The following is a 24,327-nucleotide window of genomic DNA, read 5'->3' as shown; positions in this document are numbered from 1 at the left end:
TTGCCCTCTCACAGGTCCTTTACATCTTGACCCCATATCTGGCACTCTTGCTAGAGAGAAATTGTTTGAATGCAAGGCGGCCAGAAAAATTAATAAGAGACTCATCAACGCAGATGTTTTGGTGGGTATAGACATCTGCAAATTTTTGGTTAAGGTGATTTACGAGGGGCCAAATTTTGTGGAGCCGGTCAAAATTCAGGGTCACCCTGAGGACGAAAGTGTGTTCACATCGAAATGCATACAATACATTATACTCTCATATCTATGCCTGGCCATGGCAACCATGGCAGCAGAGAACATGGGCATATGATGAATCGGGCCTGTGGACCAATACAACTGCAATTTGTTTTTTTTAGTAATGCCCATGTTGAGGGTTAGGCCCAAAAAAACTTTACAATCTGAAACCATAATATGTTTCCATGTGAATGGCCTGGCAAGGTTTAAATTTGAGTTGGCGGCGATAAACTGTTGTGCATATAAATTGCTTTGATCCACAATCAATGCATACAGATCTTCATTGAAAAACAGCTCCAAAAAAATCAAGGGGAGTAGCTAAATTTTCTGTTTCCCCCTGAATTCCAGGTTGGGCAGTGAATGGGGGAAGAATTTGTGGGCTGCTAATCGTGATTTGCAAGCACGTCTGAAGGAAACTAAGGGCTCTACGGGCCTGTGTGCAAATTCTTGGTGGCTGCAGGTCACTACTTGTGCTCGCCACCGCACCAGCTTGTACTGCACTTATGGGACTACCAGGTCACCAAGTAATACTGCAGTGCTGGTATGTATAAGATCAGGATGTACTAGACCACTGGTGCTCGCCAATTCACCAAAAGATACAGCGGCACTAGTACTGGCATTCTGCTGCATATGAGAGTCATCATGCGTTTGTAACATCTCAGCAATCTGGGAACGGGATCAAGTATGCCTGATCTTGGCAGGGACCTCTTCTCCATCGTCTGAGCTATCAGTCAGGGTGCCGCTGCTGTCTACAAGTTCATATTCTGAGGCTGATTGTGTCAGTGAGTCTTCCCCTTTGCTCTCATCTAACATGCTCAGAATCCTGTAGGCCTCTTCACTAGAGGACCATTCCACTGACATTTTGGCCACTAAATTTATAGGTACCTAGTGGAACTCACTGGAAAAAGAGCACCTGGCTGTCAGGGACTGCTTGAACCGCTACAAAATATTTACCAGCAAGTGCTAACAGAGATCAGGCCTGATTCTGCGAACACTGCGGTTTTGTGTGTAATGTATTAAGTGACAGTGATCTACTGGCACTGCACTTGCTGGGGGAGAAGGGGGGGGGGTTAAGCACAGGTGCTGGGGCTGGTCCTGCTAAGCCTGCATTTTTGGGGACACTATACTAATGTGAATGCTGGTATAGTGCTAATCTGATCAGAGATATTGATTCGTTCAGACACTATACTAGCAATGGAGGTTTATTGTGTATGTGAGCGTGTCCTAAAGTGTTCTAACCGAGAAAAGTGTGCTGTTTTACTCACAGGTCTTGATTCTTCTCTCTCTGGGATGGAATGTGCCCAGAGAGAGAAGATGTCATCACTTCCTGTACCTGTGTAACTGTAAAAACAGGTACAGGAAGATCCCTGATAGAACAGGGATCGATCATCCGACTTAGGCCGACCATCACTGGCCTAAATCGGATGATTGATCCCTTGGGTATCAAATCATGGCACCCGCGGGTCGGCGGGGTCTCGTGCATCCTAGCTCCTTGCCTGCGAAAACCGAGGGAGCGCAAATCACGTATATATATATATATATATATATATGCGACTTTGTGCACCCGTGTCACCCCATCCTAACAAACAAAGGTGAATGCACGAGTTGGTCCTGCATGTAAACAGCGATCGTCATACACACGTATCACCGTGAACGTCAGATTATGGGCTGCACCAGACCTCCTGTGTAAATTCAAAGGTGTAAAGGCAATTCACACCACAAAAACGCATTCCGGATACAGTTTTGCTTACAGTTCACACCACACTCTGTGCCAGTGCAGTTGTTGATGCAGTTTGCTATGTTCCAGTACGGTTCTGTGCAGAACAAAAATGCAGCATGTTCTACTTTTTTTTATCTGCACTGGAAACTGACTGGAACTGATTGCACTAGTGTGAACTAGGGCCATTGGAATACATGGAAAACACTCTGCATGCTTTTTTGATGCAGAAAAAAGCATTGGACTGCATCTAGTGTGAACTAGCCCTTTACTCGGTGTAAAATCATCTTCTTTTTCCAAAAAATTTTTTTTAAAATTGCGTTTGAAAAACTGCTGTGTGAATACCTAGTGACATAAGAATTGCAACACCCACCAACTTATTCTCTAGTGCCTCCGCTTTAAAAAAAAAATAAATAAATGTTTGGGGTTTTTAAGAAATTTTCTATCAAAAAATAAAAAACATTAAAAATTTAAGTTGCTATAAAGCCCCAGACATTCCTAAAAGCACTTCTATCAACCCTTCATATTTTCATCCTGGAAATTTTTTTAAAATTTCCACACTCATGTATATATTCTATTTATTTAAAGGCAACACAGTTTAGACATACACACATAAAGCAAATCTAAAAGGTGGATTAGGTTATTTTATAGTGGTTCTAAACTCTAAGTGTTTTTATTGTAATACATTCTATGTACTTCACTGGCTGTGCCCCCCCAAGCCCTCTCTAAACACTTCTCTGGTTCCTCTTACCCATCCAGCACTATCCTGTATGCAGCACTGCTCCTCCCTCTTCCTCTTCACACAAGAGACTCTGAGGGCAACAGGAGCCATAGATACCTGCTGCTGTTAGTCAAATCCTGTGAGAAGGAACCAAGGGATGTTATGTGTGTGTCCATGGATCCTGGCTCGGGAGTGCGCCTGCATGGGTGCCCCCTCAGCAACCAGCTCGCTGAGGGACATTCATAAAAAGGAGTGGAGAGCACCAGCAGGGGACAGGAGGAGGAAATAAGAGACCACTAATATCATTGCACAGAGCAGGTAAATATAACATCTTTTAATTTTAATAAAAAAACCTCTCTACAATCACTTTAATTCTATTTATATTTTTGAAACATTACCTTGTTACCTTTAACTATTTAGCTCGAAAAAGTTTTCTTATATATACAGTACAGTAGCTGACTTGCTGTCCTACAATCTCAGTGATGTTTACAGTGGTTAGCCTTTGCTGAAAATGTAATAGCTGGAAGTATAGAACAGACTGCATTTAGCTGCACAGCAAGATTTAATACCATATAAATATCCCACTATATGCAAACTTCTATCTGTTTAGACAAGACAACTAGTGTGTTTTGTCTATATGACTATGTCTTAAATATAATAATCAAGACAAAAGTAAAATGAAAGGCATTTCAAAATGAAAATGTAACATCATATATTCATCTGAAGGATCTTGAAGTTTGTAAACTTACTTCTTCTGAAGAAATCCACACATTTAATTCCTTAAATTTTGTGACAAGTATTAAATATGTAAGCGCCTCTACGAAACGCAATCCCATTGCCTTCTGGGCTAGAGGTGCTGACAAGAGGAGTTTCAGGAAGCAAAATCAGTACAGGAATCACTGAGCAAGGTACCACGGGATAGGAAGTCGTTAGAAATTAATATTACCAGCAGAGGAGACACTGCAAAGCATGCTGGGAATCCAGGAAGTTGTAGAAAGAGATGAGCAGCAGACAGGCAGAACTTACATCATGAAAGGAAATTTTTCAAGTAAGATTATATTGGAATGATGAAATTAAAAGATATACTGTGACCACAGAACTCCTAGAATACAGTTCTAGTATGTGCTTTGCTTCTACTTAAATATGAATTCCAAACAGGTTTAAAATGTCCAATAAGAGAAAACAATCTTTCAACAATAAAAGATGAAAACTGTTAATATGAGCTACACTATACTGACTGATGCGCTAGTGGGGTCAGTATGCGGACATGCTCTCCCTGAAGAATGCACCATAACACAAACTAAATAAAGAGGGAATATAGCATTTTTGGTATAGCTTTGTGGGAGGGGAAAAGGACGCAAGACCCAGATTATGGGTGCAACCTCTTAGGGTCATCCAGGCCTCACCTGGAACACCAATAAGGATTACAGTTGTAGGTACAGAATTACAGGAGAGAAAATAAAACATAAGGTTGGGCAGCTATTTCAGAGAACTATTGCTATATACTGGGCTTTCTGATTCGCCATGGGAAGCTGCCTCAGGCATTATCCCAGTGCAGTAAAAAACGTTTTTGTTTCTGCAACTTCAAGACCTCTAGCTGAAAGCAAGATATAGCTTCTTATGATCTGTTCATGCTACATAAACAGATTGCAGAGGGATCAAACCCAAGCTGGTAAAGAAAAAAAAAATAATTACATGCTTTGTTTAGGAAGCACAATCATTCAATAAACAAGAAATTTAGTAAAATATAGAGGCAACATGATGGGAGAAGGAAGGCATGATGTAACTGTGCTATGTGCAGTGACACAATCATAACACTTGCATAAACACAACTAGGCCTAAATAAATGCTTTACATCCCACACCCTTACCATGCTTTACATCATTGCCCTTACCTTGGCTTCTTAATAAGAAACTTTTGAAGATCCTGTATGATATTTGTAGTTTTCCTTCCTACTTCCAGAAAAAGGTTTGGTCGATCAAAACTAGTGCATGTGACTTGTGGATTTTGCAAATCTAAGGATTTCAAAATATCTTCACGGATTGAGGGACTGGCTGTTGCTGTCAAAGCCACAATAGGTACCTGAATTGATTCAGAAAAGAAAGTAGAAGTAGACTTGATAAATTTTAATCCGTTTAAGCATTTTTCTAACATGATTTACTTTGTCATTCAAAGAAGCCTACAGAGCTTGTTCAAAAATCACAAATCCTCATAAAGATGGCCTGGATGTAAGGGGAAAATAATGTACACTAGAGCATGACAGGACTAAATTGTAGTGTCATGATGGTATAAAACACATTTTCCATAGTAGAATGCATTTAGACTCACCAACGACCTGCTAACCGCCAAAGTTAATGGCCACTATTCAGTGCTCCTACTCCTCGACCTCTCCGCAGCTTTCGACACAGTCGACCACCCCCTCCTCCTCAAAAAACTACACTCTCTTGGCCTCAGAGACTCCGCTCTCTCTTGGCTCTCTTCCTATCTATCACAGCACTCCTTCAGTGTTACCTATAACGCTGCCACCTCCCCCTCACTCCCCCTCTCTGTAGGGGTCCCTCAAGGCTCTGTCCTCGGGCCCCTTCTCTTCTCCATCTACACCTCCTCCCTTGGCCAACTGATACACTCTTACGGCTTCAACTACCATCTCTATGCCGACGACATGCAAATCTATCTCTCTACCCCTCACCTCACCCCTTCAGTCTCCGCCCAAATCACTAGCCTACTGAATGATATATCGGATTGGATGTCACTCCACTTCCTCAAACTGAACCTTTCCAAAACCGAGCTCCTAGTTTTCCCCCCAGCCCGCCCCCCGCCCCCGACTTCTCCATCATGACCAATAATGCCACCATCAGTCCCACCCTGCAAGCCAGAGTACTTGGTGTCATCCTAGACTCCAATCTGTCCTTCCAGCCCCAGGTTCAATCGCTGACAAACTCATGTAGACTCCACCTCCGCAACATCTCCAAAATACGTCCGTTCCTAACCCCGGAAACTACTAAGCCACTCATTCACTCCCTCATCATATCACAACTTGACTACTGTAACTCCCTCCTCACCGGCCTACCTCACCACAGGCTATCCCCGCTTCAGTCTATCCTGAATACTGTGGCCAGACTCATCCACCTTACTAATCGCTCCGTATCCGCCACCCCCCTCTGCCAATCCCTCCACTGGCTTCCGATTGCCCAACGGATAAAATTCAAAATGCTAACACTGACGTACAAAGCTGTCCATAACACTGCCCCAAACTATATCACCGACCCGATATCCAAATACCACCCTAAACGTACTCTCCGCTCCTCACAAGACCTCCTTCTCTCTAGTTCCCTGGTCTCCTCCTCCCATGCCCATCTCCAGGACTTCTCCAGGGCTTCCCCCATCCTCTGGAACTTCCTACCCCAATTCATCAGACTATCACCTAATCTCCTCCCCTTTTAGGCGCACCCTGAAAACCCACCTCTTCAGGGAAGCCTACCCCGCCCTCCGCTAATTGCCGATCTCCTCCACTCCTCCTACCACTCCATCCCCCACAGCTATTCCTCCCATACCACTATCCGCTCCCACCTAGATTGTAAGCTCCAAGGAGCAGGGCCCGCGAACCCCTCGTGTATCGCATTGTATTGTTATTGTACTGTCCCGTGTATTGTCTCCCATTGTAATGTACAGCGCTGAGCGAACTGTTGGCGCTATATAAATACTGTATGATAATAATAATTTAGTGCACTGTATAGAGATCTTACCTCCTAGCCAAATCAACCAAATAATATTGTGCTGTCATTAGCAAATCTATACTGAGCAGGGTAGCACTGCTTAATGACAATGTGAAATTGGGAGACGTGTTAATTAGCTAACATTTATTACAAGGTCTTCTAATTTCAGCATTTTTAACTGACTTGGTCCCTAGAGAAGCATTAGGCTGTCCTTACAGGCCTTGTAAAAATGCAAGATGCATGGCTATGGCTTCAGTATGTTTCAGTCACAGACCTGGAAATGAGCGTAAGAAAAGTGTCAGAACTACTTATCTTTACACATATAAGCAGGTCAACAATGCAGACACATTGTAGTCAAAGCATACAAATTGAAGCCAGAGAACTAGAATTTCCAAATGAAAAGTTCAGCAATATCAGAATCCATCTCTCACAACAGTGTCCCTTTAACATTAGGTAGAAGTGCCCAAGCACGTTTCTGGACTGGTGAAAACGCCTGTTCACACTCAAGAGGTGTATATTATATCTGGTTCTAAATGTTGTTCTATTATATCAGTTTGATTACATAATACAATAATTTGACACTCCACAGTGGTCTAAAAAGAAAAATAATTATTCAAATCATGTGTTTTTATTTTAAAAATGCATCCTCTATTGCTCTCAGCCTACTCCAAATAACTTTGTTTTTGCTGCTGTGAACTGATTTCCTGGTGGCTATGTTCATTCTCCATGGTCTGACTGTATGTATGAGCGTAGCTACCCTCTCTTGTTTTCTTCTGAGATGGACTAGGGACTATGGTCCATGGTTATTAACCCATCTCAGGAGCAATCTAGAGAAGGTGGCTACATTATTTTTAAAAGCAGAGTTCACTTTAACCTAAATTAACATAGCAGTTACAGATTCTTAAAAATTATACTATAAAGCATTTTAGTTAGAGATCAGCACCTGGTAGATAAAACTAAAGTGTGCAACAGTAATATATGGATTTGCCTTTTATTGCTTTTCTCACCTTTACAAGCCTTTAATTACTATAAATGAGCGATACATGCTGTGAACAAGGTTGTTTGCTGAAATGTGTCAGCTTGCTTTTTAAGTTATTCCCGTATAACTAATAACATTTTTCATATGGATTTTGTAGCTGCCGGCTCTCCCTACTACTATAAATACACAATGTTACCTATATCAGAGATTCTCAAACAGTGGCACATGTACCTTTTTGTTACTCCTATTAAATAAAGTCATTTACAGCCAGTTTAGAAAATGGTTAGTAGATAAAACCAAATATGTGTGCTAACTCCTCAGTTAGGCCTGGTTCATAATAGTGAGATTTCAGAAGCGACATGAGTCGCACAGAATAACATGACAATGGAAATCACATTGTCTAAATGGTGTCTATTCACATCAATGCAACTCAGCATGGAGCAGTTTTGCAAAAGATTCCTGTACTACTTTGGTGCTATTCTGGTGCAGTTATGGTCCCATTGAATATACAAACCATATCAAAGTTGCACTACATAACCGCACTGAAAGTCAAATCAAAATTGTGCTGCAGCAGTGTGCATCTAGCCTTTAGCTGTCCATACGTGGATCAAAATAAGGGGGTTTCAGCAGAAACGTGTTTTGCTATAGAGTACAATGAACCTGTCCCAGAGTCTAATGTCCCAACCACAACCATACAGTTTGGTTTGTACTGGTTAAAAAATCCCAGTGCACCTGATGGAAACCCATGCAAGCATAGCCAGAAAGTGCAAAGCCTGTGAAGACAGTAGGCCTAATCCATATTAACGTGGAGTTCCAGCGGGAAAAAAAAAAAAAAAAAGTCAGCAGCTACAAAAACTGTAGCTGCTGACTTTTAAAATACAGCCACTTACCTGTCCCTCGGTCCAGCGGTGTCCTCACCACCGCTGATTTAACCGTCCGTCTTCTCTCCCTGGCGCCAGCATCTTTAGTGTGGGCACCTGGCTGTGACAGCCTGTGGCTTCACACCCGGGTGCCCACCACGCATGCACGAGAAGTGCTACGCTTTGCAAATGGCCCCGTAGTCTTCTGGGACCTGTCACGTGTCCCAGAAGACTATGGGGAGGGAGGACAATGTCCGCTTCCGAATTTGACAGGTACCCGCTCCTCCCCTGCTCCCCAAAGGTGCCAAACCTTAATGGGGAGCGGGGGACAAAGCAGTAAAGAGGAACTTCCCCTTTTGGGTGGAACTCCGCTTTAAGTTGAGGACTCAAACACTGCAGGGGCAGAGAGCCTTAGGAGTGAGGGAGATTTAAAACTAAATGTGTACTTATTTAAATCCACTGCTGCATGCTGCTTTGATAATCTACTGGAGACAAAGGAAGTATCCCCTTTCAGATGAATAAACAGTTTCTGGAATTCTTACTGATGGAAGCATTTTCTTGAGGGAGCCCAAATTCCGGTAGGCACTTCTGAAGTCATGACCCCATTCTGAAATGCAGTGTGCTTCATCAATTGCTATAAGAGTAATACCTGCAAAACACAGAGCATACAGCATACAAATCAGGAAGGAGGGAGACTATAAGTACAACACAGTCTAAAAACAATAACCTAAAATATGTATTCCAATGAATAATGACTTTCCGTTAATAGAACTTGGTGGGATTAAAACTTTTTTTTAAAAAATAAGGTATATGATACTATTTCTTGCGAGTGCACAAAGCAGTTTTCCAGCCCAAATCATCAGCATTATTGTGCTCACAGCACATGACAGTTCTTATCCCTGCTCAGCTGCTCACAAGTTATGAGAGTTTGAATCCTTTCTCTGTGTCCTATAAAGAGGTTGATTTACTAAAGGTAAATATAGCGTGCACTGCGAAAGTGCACTGCAAGTGCAACTGCTTTATATCTGAGGGAAGCTCTGAAATGAGACGAAGCTTTCCTGATTTTTTTCATCCAATCATGCGCAACCAAAAATGCAGTTTTTTTTTGTTTTTTTTAATTGTCCTTGCATGTTTTCCTGAGATCTAGAGCAACTGCTTTTTCAGTGCTCTTGCAGTGCACAGCCCATTTACCTTTAGTAAATCAACCCCGATGTAACTAATCACATATGAGTAGTATGAAGGCATATGCTTCTCCTCTCAGATTCGATTCTTCTGCAATGTTGGCAGGTTTGTGGCATGCCTGTTGTTCACTCAGTAGTGACCACACTATGCTGGAGATATTATTTCATTACTATTGACTACATCTGCACCATGCAGTGGTCCCTAGGCAGTGTCCACGGTACTAAACACTCTGTGCACCCTTGTGTTGTATCCATTTCTTCAGTGTATGCACTAGCTTATACTGCAGTCCCCCCTTACCCCATTGTGAGCACTATGTACTCTCAGCACTCATTCAGATCAATAAATGCCCATAATACCACCTGCTCCTTGTAGCCCTATACAGTCTCTATTACCCTGTGTTTTATATGATACTTGAACTCTAAATCCGGTGGCTGCTATCTAGTCACTGATATTGTGTTACAGCATTTTTCTGTAGTACGTTTTCTCCAACCACACAATAAATAATGCATAAACAATGAATATTGTGTAAATAAGTGACCCCACACAGACACACTCAGTGACTATTATCATAAAGTGACAAATATAAAAATATAAATATTTGTGCAGCCAGTGGGCTATATTTCTACATAAACAATTGATCTTACAAAAGTGAAACAAAGTGATCAAACAACTTAATAAAGATGATGAAATAACACTCCAGTGACCCACACTGATCCCCCAAACAATTGATCTAAAGGGGATCATATAACTACATGAAGTACAAAAGATAGTCCAATGACTATATCTGTGCTCAAAAGAAAAAAGGACTCTGAAAAATCCAAGTGATGACTTACAAAAAACACTCAAAAATTAGTTACAATCAACGCATTTGTACACAAACGCATGTAGCAAAAAAAAACAAACAAACAAATGCAACCCAAAGTGCAAAATACATACATAAACGCATGCGTGATAGTGACAAATACTATCCCAACATGAATATATATATATATATATATATATATATATATATATATATATATATATATATATATAGATGAAATTAACTACAGGAACTCTGCAAGTTCCTCAATTGAAGAAAATTCCAAAAAGCTGTGTTTATCACAAACTCTCAATCTTCCAACAAACACCCGTGTTCAAAATGGATGATAACACGTATCCAAAAGTGGCTGTATTGCACGCTCACCTCAATGTTTCGACCTGCTAAGGGTCAAAACGCTTTTGGATCACTCACAAGGATTCTCCATGCAAGAGAGATTCCTCCTGGAATGGCGACCCTTCTCTCCACAGCAGTTTCCCCTCACGAACAGGTATTGTGGCAATAAAACACTCTCCAGATCGGATATGGCCAATAATCTCATCAAAAACACAAAAAAACTCCTATAGCATAATACTGTTTTATTGATGAGAATATATTACCCCAAACCTTCATTATATGCACTCACATATTAATATCCTTGCACACAGCTTTCATATAGGCAAACCTCTTGTTTTTGGGTGTACTACATGGGTATAGCAAGATGGCGTCTCAAACCGGAAGTACGTCACCGCGCAGCCGACGCATTGCGTCACCTTACCACGTGACTGTTTGAACACAAACACATAAACAGAGGGGGGTTTTCTAAATTTTGATTGTAATAGTAGAAACACACTTTAATGCTTGTGCTGCTTCTGCTCTCTTCACCCAACCTCCCCAACCAGAATAATGTTCTCCTCTGGTCCCAATGGTCGATGATTTTCTATTCTGATTTTTTCCCCCCACTACTCCAAATCCAGTTTCCTTTTTATTTTTATAGTAAATTTACAAACAAAGCATAAAAGTTAGAATTATTCCAGTATACTACAATGCTAGAAATCATAAATACATTGCAAAGGTAACATTTAACAAAGGGATTTTTGTAGCATATTCTGAGAATCAGACTAAAGATATAAAGCATTATAATCAAAGGTACTGTAGACCTTCTTGACTAAACAGAAGAAAATGATACATCATAAAAATACCAGGGTGAAAGGACTTAAACGATAAAATATTACTTCTGAAGAAGGGCATGCAAAGAAATGATCTGCTTCACAATTATTTAAATTGTAACTGAGAACAATCATGCCACATTCTTTTTTTCTCTCCTCACGGTCCATGATGAGCTCCCACTCACATCACTTATTCCAGTGGTCCACTCACTCTCTACCACCTATACCCCAAGCTCCACAACCAGCTTGCCCTCTATTTCGCATATGGTCAGTTCTAGTAAGATGGCATATTTGAAAATCTAAAACACATTCAACTATTATAGACTTTAGTATTAATACAAAGTAACTCATCTGTGGAATTTGTTTTGCAACATGACTTCCATCAGACATCACTAAGATACTGGGTGCAATAAACCCTGTTGTTTTTGTTCAATATTATCTTACTGTTTCCTAAGGAATGCACTGATACTTGTAATCATAGCAGGGCTTAAAATTTCAAGTCCTGAGCTACTAGCCAGGTCTTAAGAGTTACTCGCCACCAACAAACACACAAAAACAAAAAGAGACACCTGTACATACACACACACAGAAACATGTACACACACGCACAGAGACACAAGTACACACACATACACACACAGACAAACGTATACACGCACAGGCACATACAGTCACGCATACACACAGATACATGTACATATACAGAAATGCATACACACAGATACATGTACATACACAGAAATACACACGCACAGACACATGTACATACATACACATGTACATACATACACAGACTCATGTACGTACACAGACACATGTACACACACATACATCTACATACACGCAGACATGTACAGATACACACATGTACATACACACAGACACACACACACATACACAACACACACACCCCTATAAAAAGTTGCAGTACTTCGTTGTTCACTCACAGAGCCGGGTACTGCACTCTAGGGGGAGGCAGAGAGCACAGCACACTCTCCTTCCTTTGCTTTCACTGCGCTCAGCTATTGAGTAGTCTGACGGCTGCCAGTGCCAATGACAGATCCGGCCTGAGCTCCGAGCCTGCTCAGCAAGACGGCCTTGTGGGACACTCGCCCCCACCATAATTTCCACTTGCCATTGGGGAGCAGGCGAGTGGAAATTTCAAACCCTGGTTTAAAGTATATATGTTTGTTGCATCAGTACGTGCAGTACATATACATCAGCATGTGTAGGGATCTGTTGCCCTTTACTGTTAGCTACTAATAGGGATGCACTGAAATTTCAGTGGCTGAAACCTTTCGGCTGAAAACACCCCTTTCGGCCAAAATGAAAAAAAAGCACCGATACAGGTGCAGAAAAACCCCGCACTTCGCCGCCGCTGCCACCGGCCGCTCAGTAGTTCTCAGCCTTACCTGAGAAACCATCGATCCCGGCGCTGGGAATAGAGATGTGTGAAGAACAGATGGCCGCCACATATGCCCTTGGAGGACCGGAGTGTTGTCATGTCCGATTCTGGACATTTTTTTTTTCTTTTTTTAAAGCACTAGATCAATGCTTTTTTTTGATCCAATGCTTTACATTGCAGAGGAGAGATATGGGGCCTTATTGACTCCATATCTCTCCATAAAGAGTACCTGTCACTGCCAATTGCTGTCACAAGGGATGTTTACGTTCCTTGTGACAGCAATAAAAGTGAAAAAAAAAAAAAAAAGCGTTAGCATAAAAATAAATAATTTAACCACTTGCGCTCCTGAGGATTTACCTCCAGGACCTGTCACAAGGGATGCATGCATTTCTTGTGATAAGAATAAAAGTGATTACATTATTTATTAAAAGGAACAGTGCAAAAAAAAAAAACAAAAAACAAAAAACAAAAAAAAAACCATTAAGTACATTTTTTAAAGAAAGTTTAAAGTGCCCTTGTCCCCCCCCGTGCTCGCACATAGTGCTGAACGCATACTTAGGCCATGTCCACATATGTAAATGGTGTTCAAACCATGTGAGATATCGCCACGAACGTCTGAGCGAATGCAATAATTCTCGCACTAGACCTCCTCTGTAACTTTGCACTGCTAACCTGTAGAAATTTTTAAATCACCACCCATGGAGATTTTTAAGTACCGAAGTTTAACTCCATTTCACAAGAGTGCACAATTTTAAAGTGTGACATGTTGGGCATCTGTTTACTTGCCGTAACATCCTCTTTCATATTTAACAAAAAATTGGGGTATATATTGTTTTTTTTAATCAAAGTGTATTTTTTACAAAACATATATATTCATTTTTAAAAACTACACATTTCGGTTTTTGGGCAAGTGCATTTTGAATTTTCGGTACCAGAATTTTCATTTCGGTGCACCACTAGCTGCTAATAATACAATGTTATGTATAATTATGTATTACCACTTCCTGTCTCTGGGAGGCTGGCATGAAAAACCCCAGAAGGAGGAAGCAGAGACAAAGTCTCAGTTACATGTCCAGTCCATGCTGTTAACTCCAGGCCAGAAGAGACTATTAGGCAAACATTCCCATGTTTTAATAGTTCAACTGCAGCTGCCCATAGATCCTTGGGGGTTTATCTGAATCCTTGTGACAGACAGAATATCTCTGTCCTATTGTTATTATCTCACATGCACAGTGCTAGATAGCTAGGTCTGTGCTAAATGTATGTATGTATGTAGTGGTCACATTTCAGTATCTTAGTAGGTGAACCAGTTTATTGCAAAATAGTTTATATACAGCTTCTGTTATTTTAGTTAACCCTGTCTATTCTGACTTGGGATTCTATAGCGAGTTTTAGCTTACGGATCGATAACCAGCATAATCTAGAGCCTGGGCCTAGTTAGGCATCCGATGGCCACTTCTAGTAGTCAGAATTCTGGCTGCATGTCAGTTTGAAAACTACTAGGGACTAAAGTGCAGAATAGACTCTGAGTTCTAGGGCCACACCACAGTTTCCACAGACATAATGTACCTATGGAAACACAAAGCACAGCTTGCAATTGAGCCCACACGAATTCCCGCCCCATAGCAAGCAGCTTGTTTCGACAGGGTGAGGAGCCAGGAGTGCCAGCGGGGGACCCCAGAAGAGTAGGATAGGGGCTGCTCTGTGCAAAACCATTGCACTGAGCAGGTAAGCATAACATGTCTGTTATTTTTTATTAAGTTCCATTTACAATCACTTTAACGTTCCCCTTTTTGTTTTGTATGTATTATAAGGAAATGTATAACAACATTTTGTCTGACTGGCCAATGATGCATATTCATGTTTTATGAAAAACTCAGAGGTCAAATACAATTTAGCCTGAGTTAACCAGTAAAGGAACAAACACACATTAACTTGAAGCAAAACACAACAAAATAACTACTCTTCATATACCATATGTGTTGTCTAGGTCTTGAAGCATTGTAATGCCACTGGAACAGAATTCAGGAGTCATGTAAATAACTTTTATTCTGCCTCTAGAAACCAAAAAAAGACAAATATTAATCTTTTGTAAATTGATTTCACATATTCCATTACAGCTAAACTCCGGTGGATTTTTGGTTTACCAGTAAAATCATTTTCTTTGAGTACATCACAGCACACAGGGTATCCTCATATCCATTAGGATAAGGTTAGGCTGTCACCTTCAGGTGATTGGAGAAGACAGAAAAAGCCCTCCTATCCAAACCCCCCAACGTGCTAGGCAAGACTATTGTAGCAAGTCATGGCCCACAAAAGGAAAATAGGTGAAGATCCCCGTGTCCTGTTATGTAATCAAAGAAAAATATTTTACATGTAATTTTTCACTGTCATTTTTGACACAATATTTTCACCATCACTTTGACACATTTTTTTTATCAACTCATTACTGACAAAATATATTTCACTAACTGTTGGTTTCTGGCACAATTTTTCTCACCAGCTGTTATTTTTGACACGTTTTCACACACTTTCCAGCTGAGTCTTCTTGACACAATTTGTTTCACCAACTGTGATTTACAAATTTTTGTTTCACAACTGTCATTTGACAAATTTTTTCACCAACTGTCACTTTCAACAGTTGGTGTTTCGACTTTTATTTTCACTGACAAAATTCTTTTCACCAACTGTCACTTTTTTTTTTATCCCATTTTCTTTATTTCTTTGTACATCCCAAGACACAATACAATAAGGATGTCTCAAAGCAATGAATATGAGGGGAGAGCAACACAGCAACAAGCCAGCGGGCACCAAATAACAAAACCACAACAACTGGCTAGAACCTTGTGTAGCATTCTGCAAAACTTGATGACCAAAGATTGTGTCCTCAGCAGTTTGAATGTTGGTAAAAACTTTATTAATCTATTTCAAAGACCGAGTAGCAGCTTTAAAAACTTTGCCAAAGCCTGATGACAAAAAAGCCCAGGAAGCACCAACATTCCTGGTAGAAAGAGCCATCACTGAGACCAAAAGCTTGAGAAATAAGCTGAAGGATATATCAAAAAAGGGCAGATTTGGAAGCTGTGTGACCCTTCCTTGGGCTTTCTGTAAGCAAATCAGCACAAACCATATCCAAGGTGTAAAAATCTTGTCCACTGGTGATTGAGGCTTAGGACAGAAGTATGGCAACCCAATGGCTTGGTTGAAATGCAACGAAAAACCAATTTGTCATGATGGAGTACCAGGAATGGCTCCTTACAGGAAACAGCAACCAATTCCAAAAATCTCCCAGAAGATGTAATGGCAACCAGAAAAATAACCTTTCGTGTCAGAAAGACTAAAGCAATATCCCTTGTGGATTCAAATGGAGATATCTGTAATGTAGAAAGTATCAATTTATTTCCCACAGGGTCAATGGAGCCTTAACTGGTGAAACAATATGCATGACGTTATTGCATAAAGGCATGCACCAAGGAATGTGAAACAATTGGTTTCAAAAACCAATTGGCCAGTCCCAAATCCACTCCAGACTGGAGGGACATCAGAAGCGGCTAACGACTTACTTGCAAGGATAAAATCCCCTATCCTCACACCAAGTAAAGTAAGATTTCCAAACTCTGTGGTAAATCTTCCTAGCCTTCAGCAGGGTAGGAATTACCAGATTAAAGGTTCCCCTGTCCCTCAGGACCCTGGCTTTAACAGCCATATTTTTAACACCAGTGACTGTAAATAAGAATGGAAGCTCAGAACAGTAGCAGGAAGGCATATATTAGGGAGAACTGATCCCACAATGTCATCAGAGCATCCACCAAGAACAATCAAGAATCCCTGGTCTGGGCCTATTGTATGACAAGAGAGAGTGATTCTATATGTGGAGATACCAAAACGAGCGATGTTTCCCACATATTCCCAGCTTCTCAGTGGACACCTTGAAGCTGGTAAGTATTCTGGAAAGCTGGTGTTGCAAACAGGTGACAGCAAGTGGGAATTTCATCCTGGACATAAAGGAACTGGAGGAAAGTGCCCCTAAAGTAACAGAAATTCCCGAAAGATTGGAGGGAGTCCTAGCTGCTGGAAACATGTCGAACCCCCAAAGGATACGTTGCACGGGGCTGCGCTCAGGTTCCTCTCTACCTGAAGAAGGTATTTGGAACCCCTCACTTCCTACATCCCCTCCTCTCTGCCATTGATGGGACATGGCCTGACGACAAGTGTAAAACAAAACCCTTGCTAGATACAGTGACAGAGTGTCCCCTTGGCTGACTCAGACCTCTAAGCACAAGCGCGCTAATTGCCCTAGGAAAAATTATCCTTCTGATCCTGCCAGTGCCCTTTTACCCACAAAGAAAAAAACGTGCTTGCGGTCCCTTTAATACTTGCTCCAACCTGTAGTCCCATTAGAGGAATCGCTCTGCTGCCTCATATGTGGGTCCAAGGTGGCCTCTGTCAGTGTGCTCTGCCCCGCTCGTGACATCACAGATCACAACCTTCACATGCGGCCTGACTTGTCTGGGAGTGAATGCAGGGAACAGAAAGAAATTTGCATTCTTCTGAATTTGGCACCCTGATTCTCCTGTGCCTCCCCTAAGCTCTACCACTGCTACGTAGCACTCTGAGCAGTCAGAGACACACCATAAAAACAGCACATCCTCAACGTAAAAATAAAATTATCTTTGTCCTGACTGGAGAGAAGGTAAGAAGGTCACCAGAGCAGGATAAGATAGGGACTACCACAGTGCACTCAGCATTCCATGTGATAGGACCCTACGGGTCCAATCTTCTTTGGTCAAGGTGTGCTATGCCACAGGGGTCTTCAGGAACTCAACTCTCCAGCTAGGGATCACTTCCCTGAACTTGTCCAGCACTCAACCAGTCTGCATGGCAATATAACATTGCACAGGGACAATTCCTGTAGGGTGCAGTTGCAGCTGTCCAAGCACGTTCAGTGTGATAGCAATGCTGTAAGCATAGAAAACCTGTGGAAATGGATCTAGAAAAAGCCAGTCTCCTAATCCGAGAAGGAATTAGCTATTTATTGTGCAGAACCTGCACAGACATAACCATCATCTAAGACACAAAACTGAAGCCAAGTCTAGCTGGGAGGGGTTATGTCTAGGAGGAGATTTCCTGTCTTTTTTTGCCAATGTCCAATCACCTGAAGGTGGCAGCAAAACTCTACTGTAATGGAAATAAAGATACCCTATGCCCTGGGATGTACAATAACGAAAAATATTACCCTTGCAGGGTGTCCTGTTCCCCACTGCAAAGGTTAATTGCTTACTTTACCCAGGGCAGGGTTTCAAGGGGTCAGTAATGGTCACATGAAAAAAAGCAAAAACATTTACATTCACTATACAGCCCTCCTTGTCCCAACAAATGGTTTCCCATTGAAAGAAATGAAAGAAAACACACTCTGACAGTGCTTAATGTGCAGACCGCTAAGTGTTTTGACTTGTTGTAGGCCCATGTTTATCATTTAAATTTGTATCATTGTTCTCTACACAACCACCATCTTGTGCCATTCCATAATAGAAAGTGCTAATTCTAATTTTCTAGTAGTAGTAGATTTGAGCAGAATTAAAATTGTTTTGTTTAATTTGCACAAGATGATTGTATTTCATTATTGTAATGAGCGGCGATTACTTTTTGCATGAAAAGTAGTACAATTTTATTATGAAGGTTTACTTTATTTAAACATTGTGTGTTCACACAAAGTTGTGTTTATGTGAACATTTCTGGGGAGGGGGTCCACAGCTTTTATCAGATTCTTAAAGGGTTCCATGACACAAAAAAAGGTTAGGAACCACTGATATAGAGGATCATGAACAGGGTGACATACTTACCTATTTCTGCGCTCCTGCAGGCCTCCTCTTCTGTGTGCAACTAGCAATTATCTCATACAATGCAATCCAGTGGAGAGCACTGGCTCTACGAAAATTCAGCTTTACTATTTTAATTGAAATAAAACTGTAAAACTATAGACAACAATTATCTCTTTGCTCCATAACAAGGGTCATCAAAAATATTGATAAACTAAAATACTCACGCCCTCACATCTTGCATGACGTTTTTGGACTGCGCAGATCCAAGAAAACAAGCAGGGATGTTTGACATTCTAACATTAAAGAGAATCACAATAAAATAAGTGTGCACAAAAGGAATATATTAAACTTTAAAGAATATTTTTTGCAAAAATTATCTCTCTTATGCTTTGGATTGAGTCAGAAACCGTTTATATTTACATCTGTAATCCTGATTTGTGAATTTTGCATTACTTTCAATGTATTGCACAAGAATTATAAATTAAGGAAAGTTTCCCCAATGGGACAATCTCAGTTTCTCCATTCAAAACTAAACAAAAACATTCATTAATCATGAAAACATTTCAGAATATGTAGATATCGTATATTTCCAGCAGCTAACATGCATGAAATACTTCCAGAGATCTGAAGCCAATAAACCCCAAACAGTGCAGAAAGTGAAACATTAAAAAGTTATTATAAAGCAGCAGTGGTCTTAAAAAGGGAGACATTCTTAGAGGCTTGTATATATCTGTAAACATTTTTGAGTACTCTACAGTCCCTAAAAATCCTCCTCTGGTATGCAAATGCAAATTATGCTTTCCAAAGTTAGCGGTTAGTCTTACCTTCCCTTTGAGGCAGTATTTGCTTCTCCAAGAATTCTGATTTTAGGGGAAACATGGTGTTTGAAAGTACATTTGCACTTAAAGGCATAGTTCACCTTTATCAAAAAACTGTCTATGCAGATAAGGGACACCTGTGGTAAAAACAACCTGTGCAGCTTTGACCAAAGTTCAATAATGTCTTTGCTACCATTTGCATACTTTATGAAACCTGACTGGAAAATTTCTAGGACGTTGCTAAGAGAAGCCTAGTGTTACTGCTCGCCTACATCATAACAGGGTAAGCTCTTTCGCTGATACGAACCCCTCAACTGTGCTGTCTCTCATCTGATGCAGTAGCTCTGAGCTCTCTCCTGTGATGGTGAAGGTGAGCAGTAACACTAGACTTCACTTAGCAACATCCTTAGCAACAACCTAGAAGTGTTTCAGTCAACTTCACGATGTAAATGACCTATATCTATAGCAAGGGCATTATTCAACTCTGGTCATTGTTGCACAGCTTGTTTTTGTACACAGATGCCCTTTATCTGGCAGTTTTCTTTGTTTTGGAAGATTGTACTCACCCTTTCAGGATGTCAGGTTTTTATAATAATTACTGGTTATTGTTGGTTTATGATATGATAGAAAAGTCTGCCAAAAAATTAATTCTGCCCACAAGTGAAAATTCAGTACTGGGTGGATGTTATAAACGTCCACCCGCAATACGGAGTGCATGTCAGTGCCGATTTTTAAATGCAATTTCTGGCTTTTTTTTTTCTTCACTACAGCTCACAGAATTAGCGGTCACTTTCCTCGGAGTTAAAGAAAACTTTGTTTCTTTTCAGAAACTAAAAGGAAACATGGTTTCTTTTAACTAGGAAAAAAACTAAAAGGAAACTTTCTTTCTTTTAGCTGGGGGGAAAGTGACAGCTGAATCTCTGAGTTATACTGAAAAAAAAAACAAAAAAAAAAAAAGGTAATTACATTTTCAAAATCGGCACCATAATAAATAAAACAATGTTGTGGGGTCACCCCTCCATTCATACCAAGCCCTTCGGGTCTGGTATAGGTTTTGAGGGGAACCCCCACGTCAAATTTTGAAAAAAAAAAAAATGGCGTGGGGGTCCCCTCCTCCCCAAGATCCATACCAGACCCTTATCCGAGCATGCAGGCAAGCAGATCAGGAAAGACCCCCCCCCCCCCTCCTGAACCATACCAGGCCACATGTCCTCAACTAGGGGGGGTGCTTTGGGGCAGGAGGCCCCCCCCCTCCCTAAGCACCTGGTCCCCATGTTGATGGGGACAAGGGCCTCTGCCCCACAACCCTGGCCAGTGGTTGTGGGGGTCTGCAGGCAGGGGGCTTTTCGGAATCTGGAAGCCCCTATTAACAAGGGGGCACCCAGATCCTGCCCCTATGTGAATTAGTATGGGGTACATGGCCCCTCTATTCATTCACAAAAAAGAAGAAGTGTAGTGTGACTAAGGATAGGACACGATCTTTGGCAAGTCCTTTATTAAAAGAAAAAAACTAAAAGAATGTCCCCTGCAGTAGATCCAATGTCAATCAGGATGTCTGCCGCAGACCCGAAAAAAGAATGAAAAAACAAAACAAAAAAAAAACAAAAAGGATCCGCTGGCTTGACAGTTCTTAAATATGTAGGGGGCGGGGCCACCCAGTGACATCACGCATGTGGTCCGACCTCCTTGTGGCTTCATCAACTGGGGCATGCTGGGTCAATGATGTCACAAGGAGGTGGGGCCACACGTGATGTCACTGGGTTGCCCCGCCCTTACATATTTAAGAACTGTCAAGACAGCTCAGAGGCAGACAGCTGGGAGCGGAGACTTTTTTTTTTTTATTATTCTTTTTTTCGGGTCAGCGGCAGACATCGTGATTAATGTTAAATCTACTGCGGGGGACATTCTTTTAGTTTTTTATTTTAATAAAGGACTTGTCAAAGACCATGTCCTGTCTTATTTCACACTACACTTTTTGTTTTTTGTGAATGAGTAGCGGGACCATGTACCCTATAGTTATTCACATGAGGGGGGCTGGGATCTGGGGGCCCCCTTGTTAAAGGGGGCTTTCAGATTCTGATAAGCCCCCTGTCCGCAGACCCCCACTACCACCAGCCAGGGTTGTATGGAAGAAGCCCTTGTCCGCATCAACATGGGGACAAGGAGCCTTGGGGGAGACCCCTCCCTGCCCCAAAGCACCCCCCATGTTGAGGGCATGTGGCCTGGTATGGTTCGGGGGGCGCTCGCCCATCTCCCCCCTTCCTGACCTGCTGGGCTGCATGCTCAGATAAGGGTCTGGTATGGACCCCCACGCAGGGCTTGGTATGGATGGGAGGGGGGACCCCAAGCTGTTTTTTAAATTATTTTTTTAATTGACAGCAATTATTTCTTTTACATTCAGCTATCAGTGGGGAACCCCGCTGACAGCTGAAACATTAACACATGGTTGTCACTACTAAAATACCGCATGACTTGATAAAATAACTCATGCGGTATTTTAGTAACGTTTACCTTTTTCTGACCTCTGGAATGGATTAATTGGTTTTCAATGCATTCCTATGGGAAATGGCATTTCGGTTTACAAATTTTTTTGCTATACGAAAAGTCCCGTAGAACAAATTCAATTTGAAAACTGAGGTATGCCTGTATTTCTAACCAAGCAAAACATTCAGGTCTCTGGGCAAATTCTTCACAGGACCACATAGACAATATAACATGTGGGCATGGTTATGTTTCTGACACTGTAGCTTAGCAACACAAATATATTTGCAACATGGCTTGACAGAAGACGATTAACCAGGTGCATAAAGAAATTCTCACAGAAACAAAGCAAAGAAGACATCTGCACAGAGTATAGGAGCAGCACTTACTCTAGCTGCAACACTTGGTCTTCCATGAGTGAAATCAGGGGACAGATGACAATCCCAATACCAGAAGTGTAAACTGGTGCAAACTGATAGCATAAACTCTTTCCATAGCCTAATGGGAAATAAATAAATAGAGTAACTTACACAGACTGAATCAACATATTTTAAAGTTGACCCAAAGTATACTAGCACGGTGTGTTCTAAAGCACTGTTTCAAATGAATGCTAGTCTCAGGTGATTTTGAGTAAGATTTGATATCACTGCTGTACTGCTCACTGCCCTCCTTGCTTGAGGCTTGGATAGGAGGAAAAAAAGGCCTGCTGGTCTAATATGTTCCCCTCACAGAGAAATGTAGTGCAGAAAAAGGCATGGGAAGTCAATAACTGGGAAAAGATCGGCTGCAGGGATACCACAAGTATTACTGATAGGTTCTTAGCTCTCTGACTGACATTTTTGGGCATTAAACTAGGTATTATTTGGTAAACTAAATCAGGTTATTTAGTAACCCTGTTCTCTGTATTGTGCTGTACTAGCTGACTGATCATAAATGCATTTGCAACATTCTACAAAACATTCCTGCTATCATGTCATAAGTCTGGATAATTAAAGTGGAACTTTAGTCACAAAATTACGTCCTGCTAGATCACTTCATGTTAGCCCCTTTTGTAGGTATACCCATGTAAAACATTAAAAATATGTGCCTATACTGTTTAAATTCCAGTAATACATTGCCTCACCCTGCTCTGCACATGCTCAGTTGCTCTCTAATTTTCAAAAATGTAGAGGCCGATCTTCTGACAGCCTAAACATTTCCTGCTGCTCAGGGGCTCTGGGCTTCAGCAAAATGGAAGCCTCTGGCAAGAAGAAAAAGGAGCAATGCTGGAGGCTATTTACAGCACTCACTAATTTTGGGTAGCATGCTTGCTCATTAATGAGAAATGTATGTTCCCTACCAAAGAACATTCATTTTATTAAAGTGGTCGTAAACGCTTCTTTAAGAAGTTTAACTACAGTTTTGATAGCTGGTGTATGTGCTCTGAAGGAATGTGCCGTTCCTTCAGAGCACTGTGCCATAGCCTGGGATTCCTGCGTGAATGTGCGTAAGTGACGTTATCGCGGCTCGGCCAGTCTGCCGGTCAGAGCTCATGAATCCGGAAGGAAGACCGGGTGAAGATGGAAGCTCCAGGAAGCCATAACAGGGTTCAGCTGGAGGGCTTCATTTCAAGGTAAGTCCTTCATAATGTGCTAGTATGCAATGCATAATAGCACAATATGCCTTTACCTTGCAGTGGTTTTTTTTCTTTTTTTTTCAGCTGCTATGGGTAAAGTGCTGCTTAAAGACAAGTAGTACCTGCATAAGGGCTAGTGTTACGCTCGGCTGGAATCTTGTTCAAAATTATGCAGCACAAAAGGTGCAGCCAAAATCTAGAAAACTAAAACTGACTATACTTAGAAATTCAGCCTATAGGCAAAACAGAAAAATCTCCACGCAAGTTACACTGCATGGACAGTCAAATATCTTGCTGCATCTACAGCTAAATGGATGAAGGCACTGTTAAGCTGACAATTTTCCATCTGCCACTGAAATTTGCATAGTGTATGGTTAGCTTTAGTCAGAATTTACATCCATCAGATGTAAAAACACAACACAAATCTCAACTTAAATTCATAAAATAAGGGAAGAAACTGCTCCTCACATATGACAAGCTTTGCATTAAAACAGGGTTTTCACTTTTGGATAGTAAACTTGCTAATAACACATTCCCTCTTCATATTGTAGTTATGCCATTAGAAGAGCATGATCACATTGGGGTTGATTTACTAAAACTGGAGAGTGCAAAATCTGGTCCAGCTGTGCATGGTAGCCAATCCGCTTCTAACTTCAGCTAGCTCAATTAAAGGATATGTTCACCTTTCTGCAAAATATAATAAATGCAACTTTTTTGCAGGTAAAAAAAAAAATGTGCATTTATTATTTTTTGTGTTAGGAGCCAGTAAAGCATTGCACCAGCGATCAGTAGATCGCGGATGCCATGTA

The 24,327-nt window shown here is 41.2% G+C and overlaps 1 protein-coding gene across 1 annotated transcript in view; it reads right to left on the bottom strand.

The window, feature by feature from the left end:
• WRN (WRN RecQ like helicase) overlaps positions 1-24,327 on the bottom strand; it is a 139,848-nt gene that overhangs the window by 60,107 nt on the left and 55,414 nt on the right. The window contains exons 13-17 of the mRNA XM_089670601.1: positions 22,293-22,401; positions 18,829-18,897; positions 14,757-14,839; positions 8,770-8,876; positions 4,567-4,754 (exon numbers count right to left, since the gene is read on the bottom strand). Of these exons, the coding sequence (XP_089526727.1) occupies positions 4,567-4,754; positions 8,770-8,876; positions 14,757-14,839; positions 18,829-18,897; positions 22,293-22,401 (556 nt within the window). The remainder of the gene's footprint in view (positions 1-4,566; positions 4,755-8,769; positions 8,877-14,756; positions 14,840-18,828; positions 18,898-22,292; positions 22,402-24,327) is intronic.

This window comes from Staurois parvus, unplaced genomic scaffold (genome assembly GCF_062004578.1).
Source record: "Staurois parvus isolate SC_StPar_1 unplaced genomic scaffold, SC_StPar_1.0 ptg000091l, whole genome shotgun sequence".
Taxonomy (NCBI): Eukaryota; Metazoa; Chordata; class Amphibia; order Anura; family Ranidae; genus Staurois; species Staurois parvus.
The sequence above is the reverse complement of the archived record's forward strand: the minus strand, read 5'-3'. Positions and strand labels throughout refer to the sequence as shown.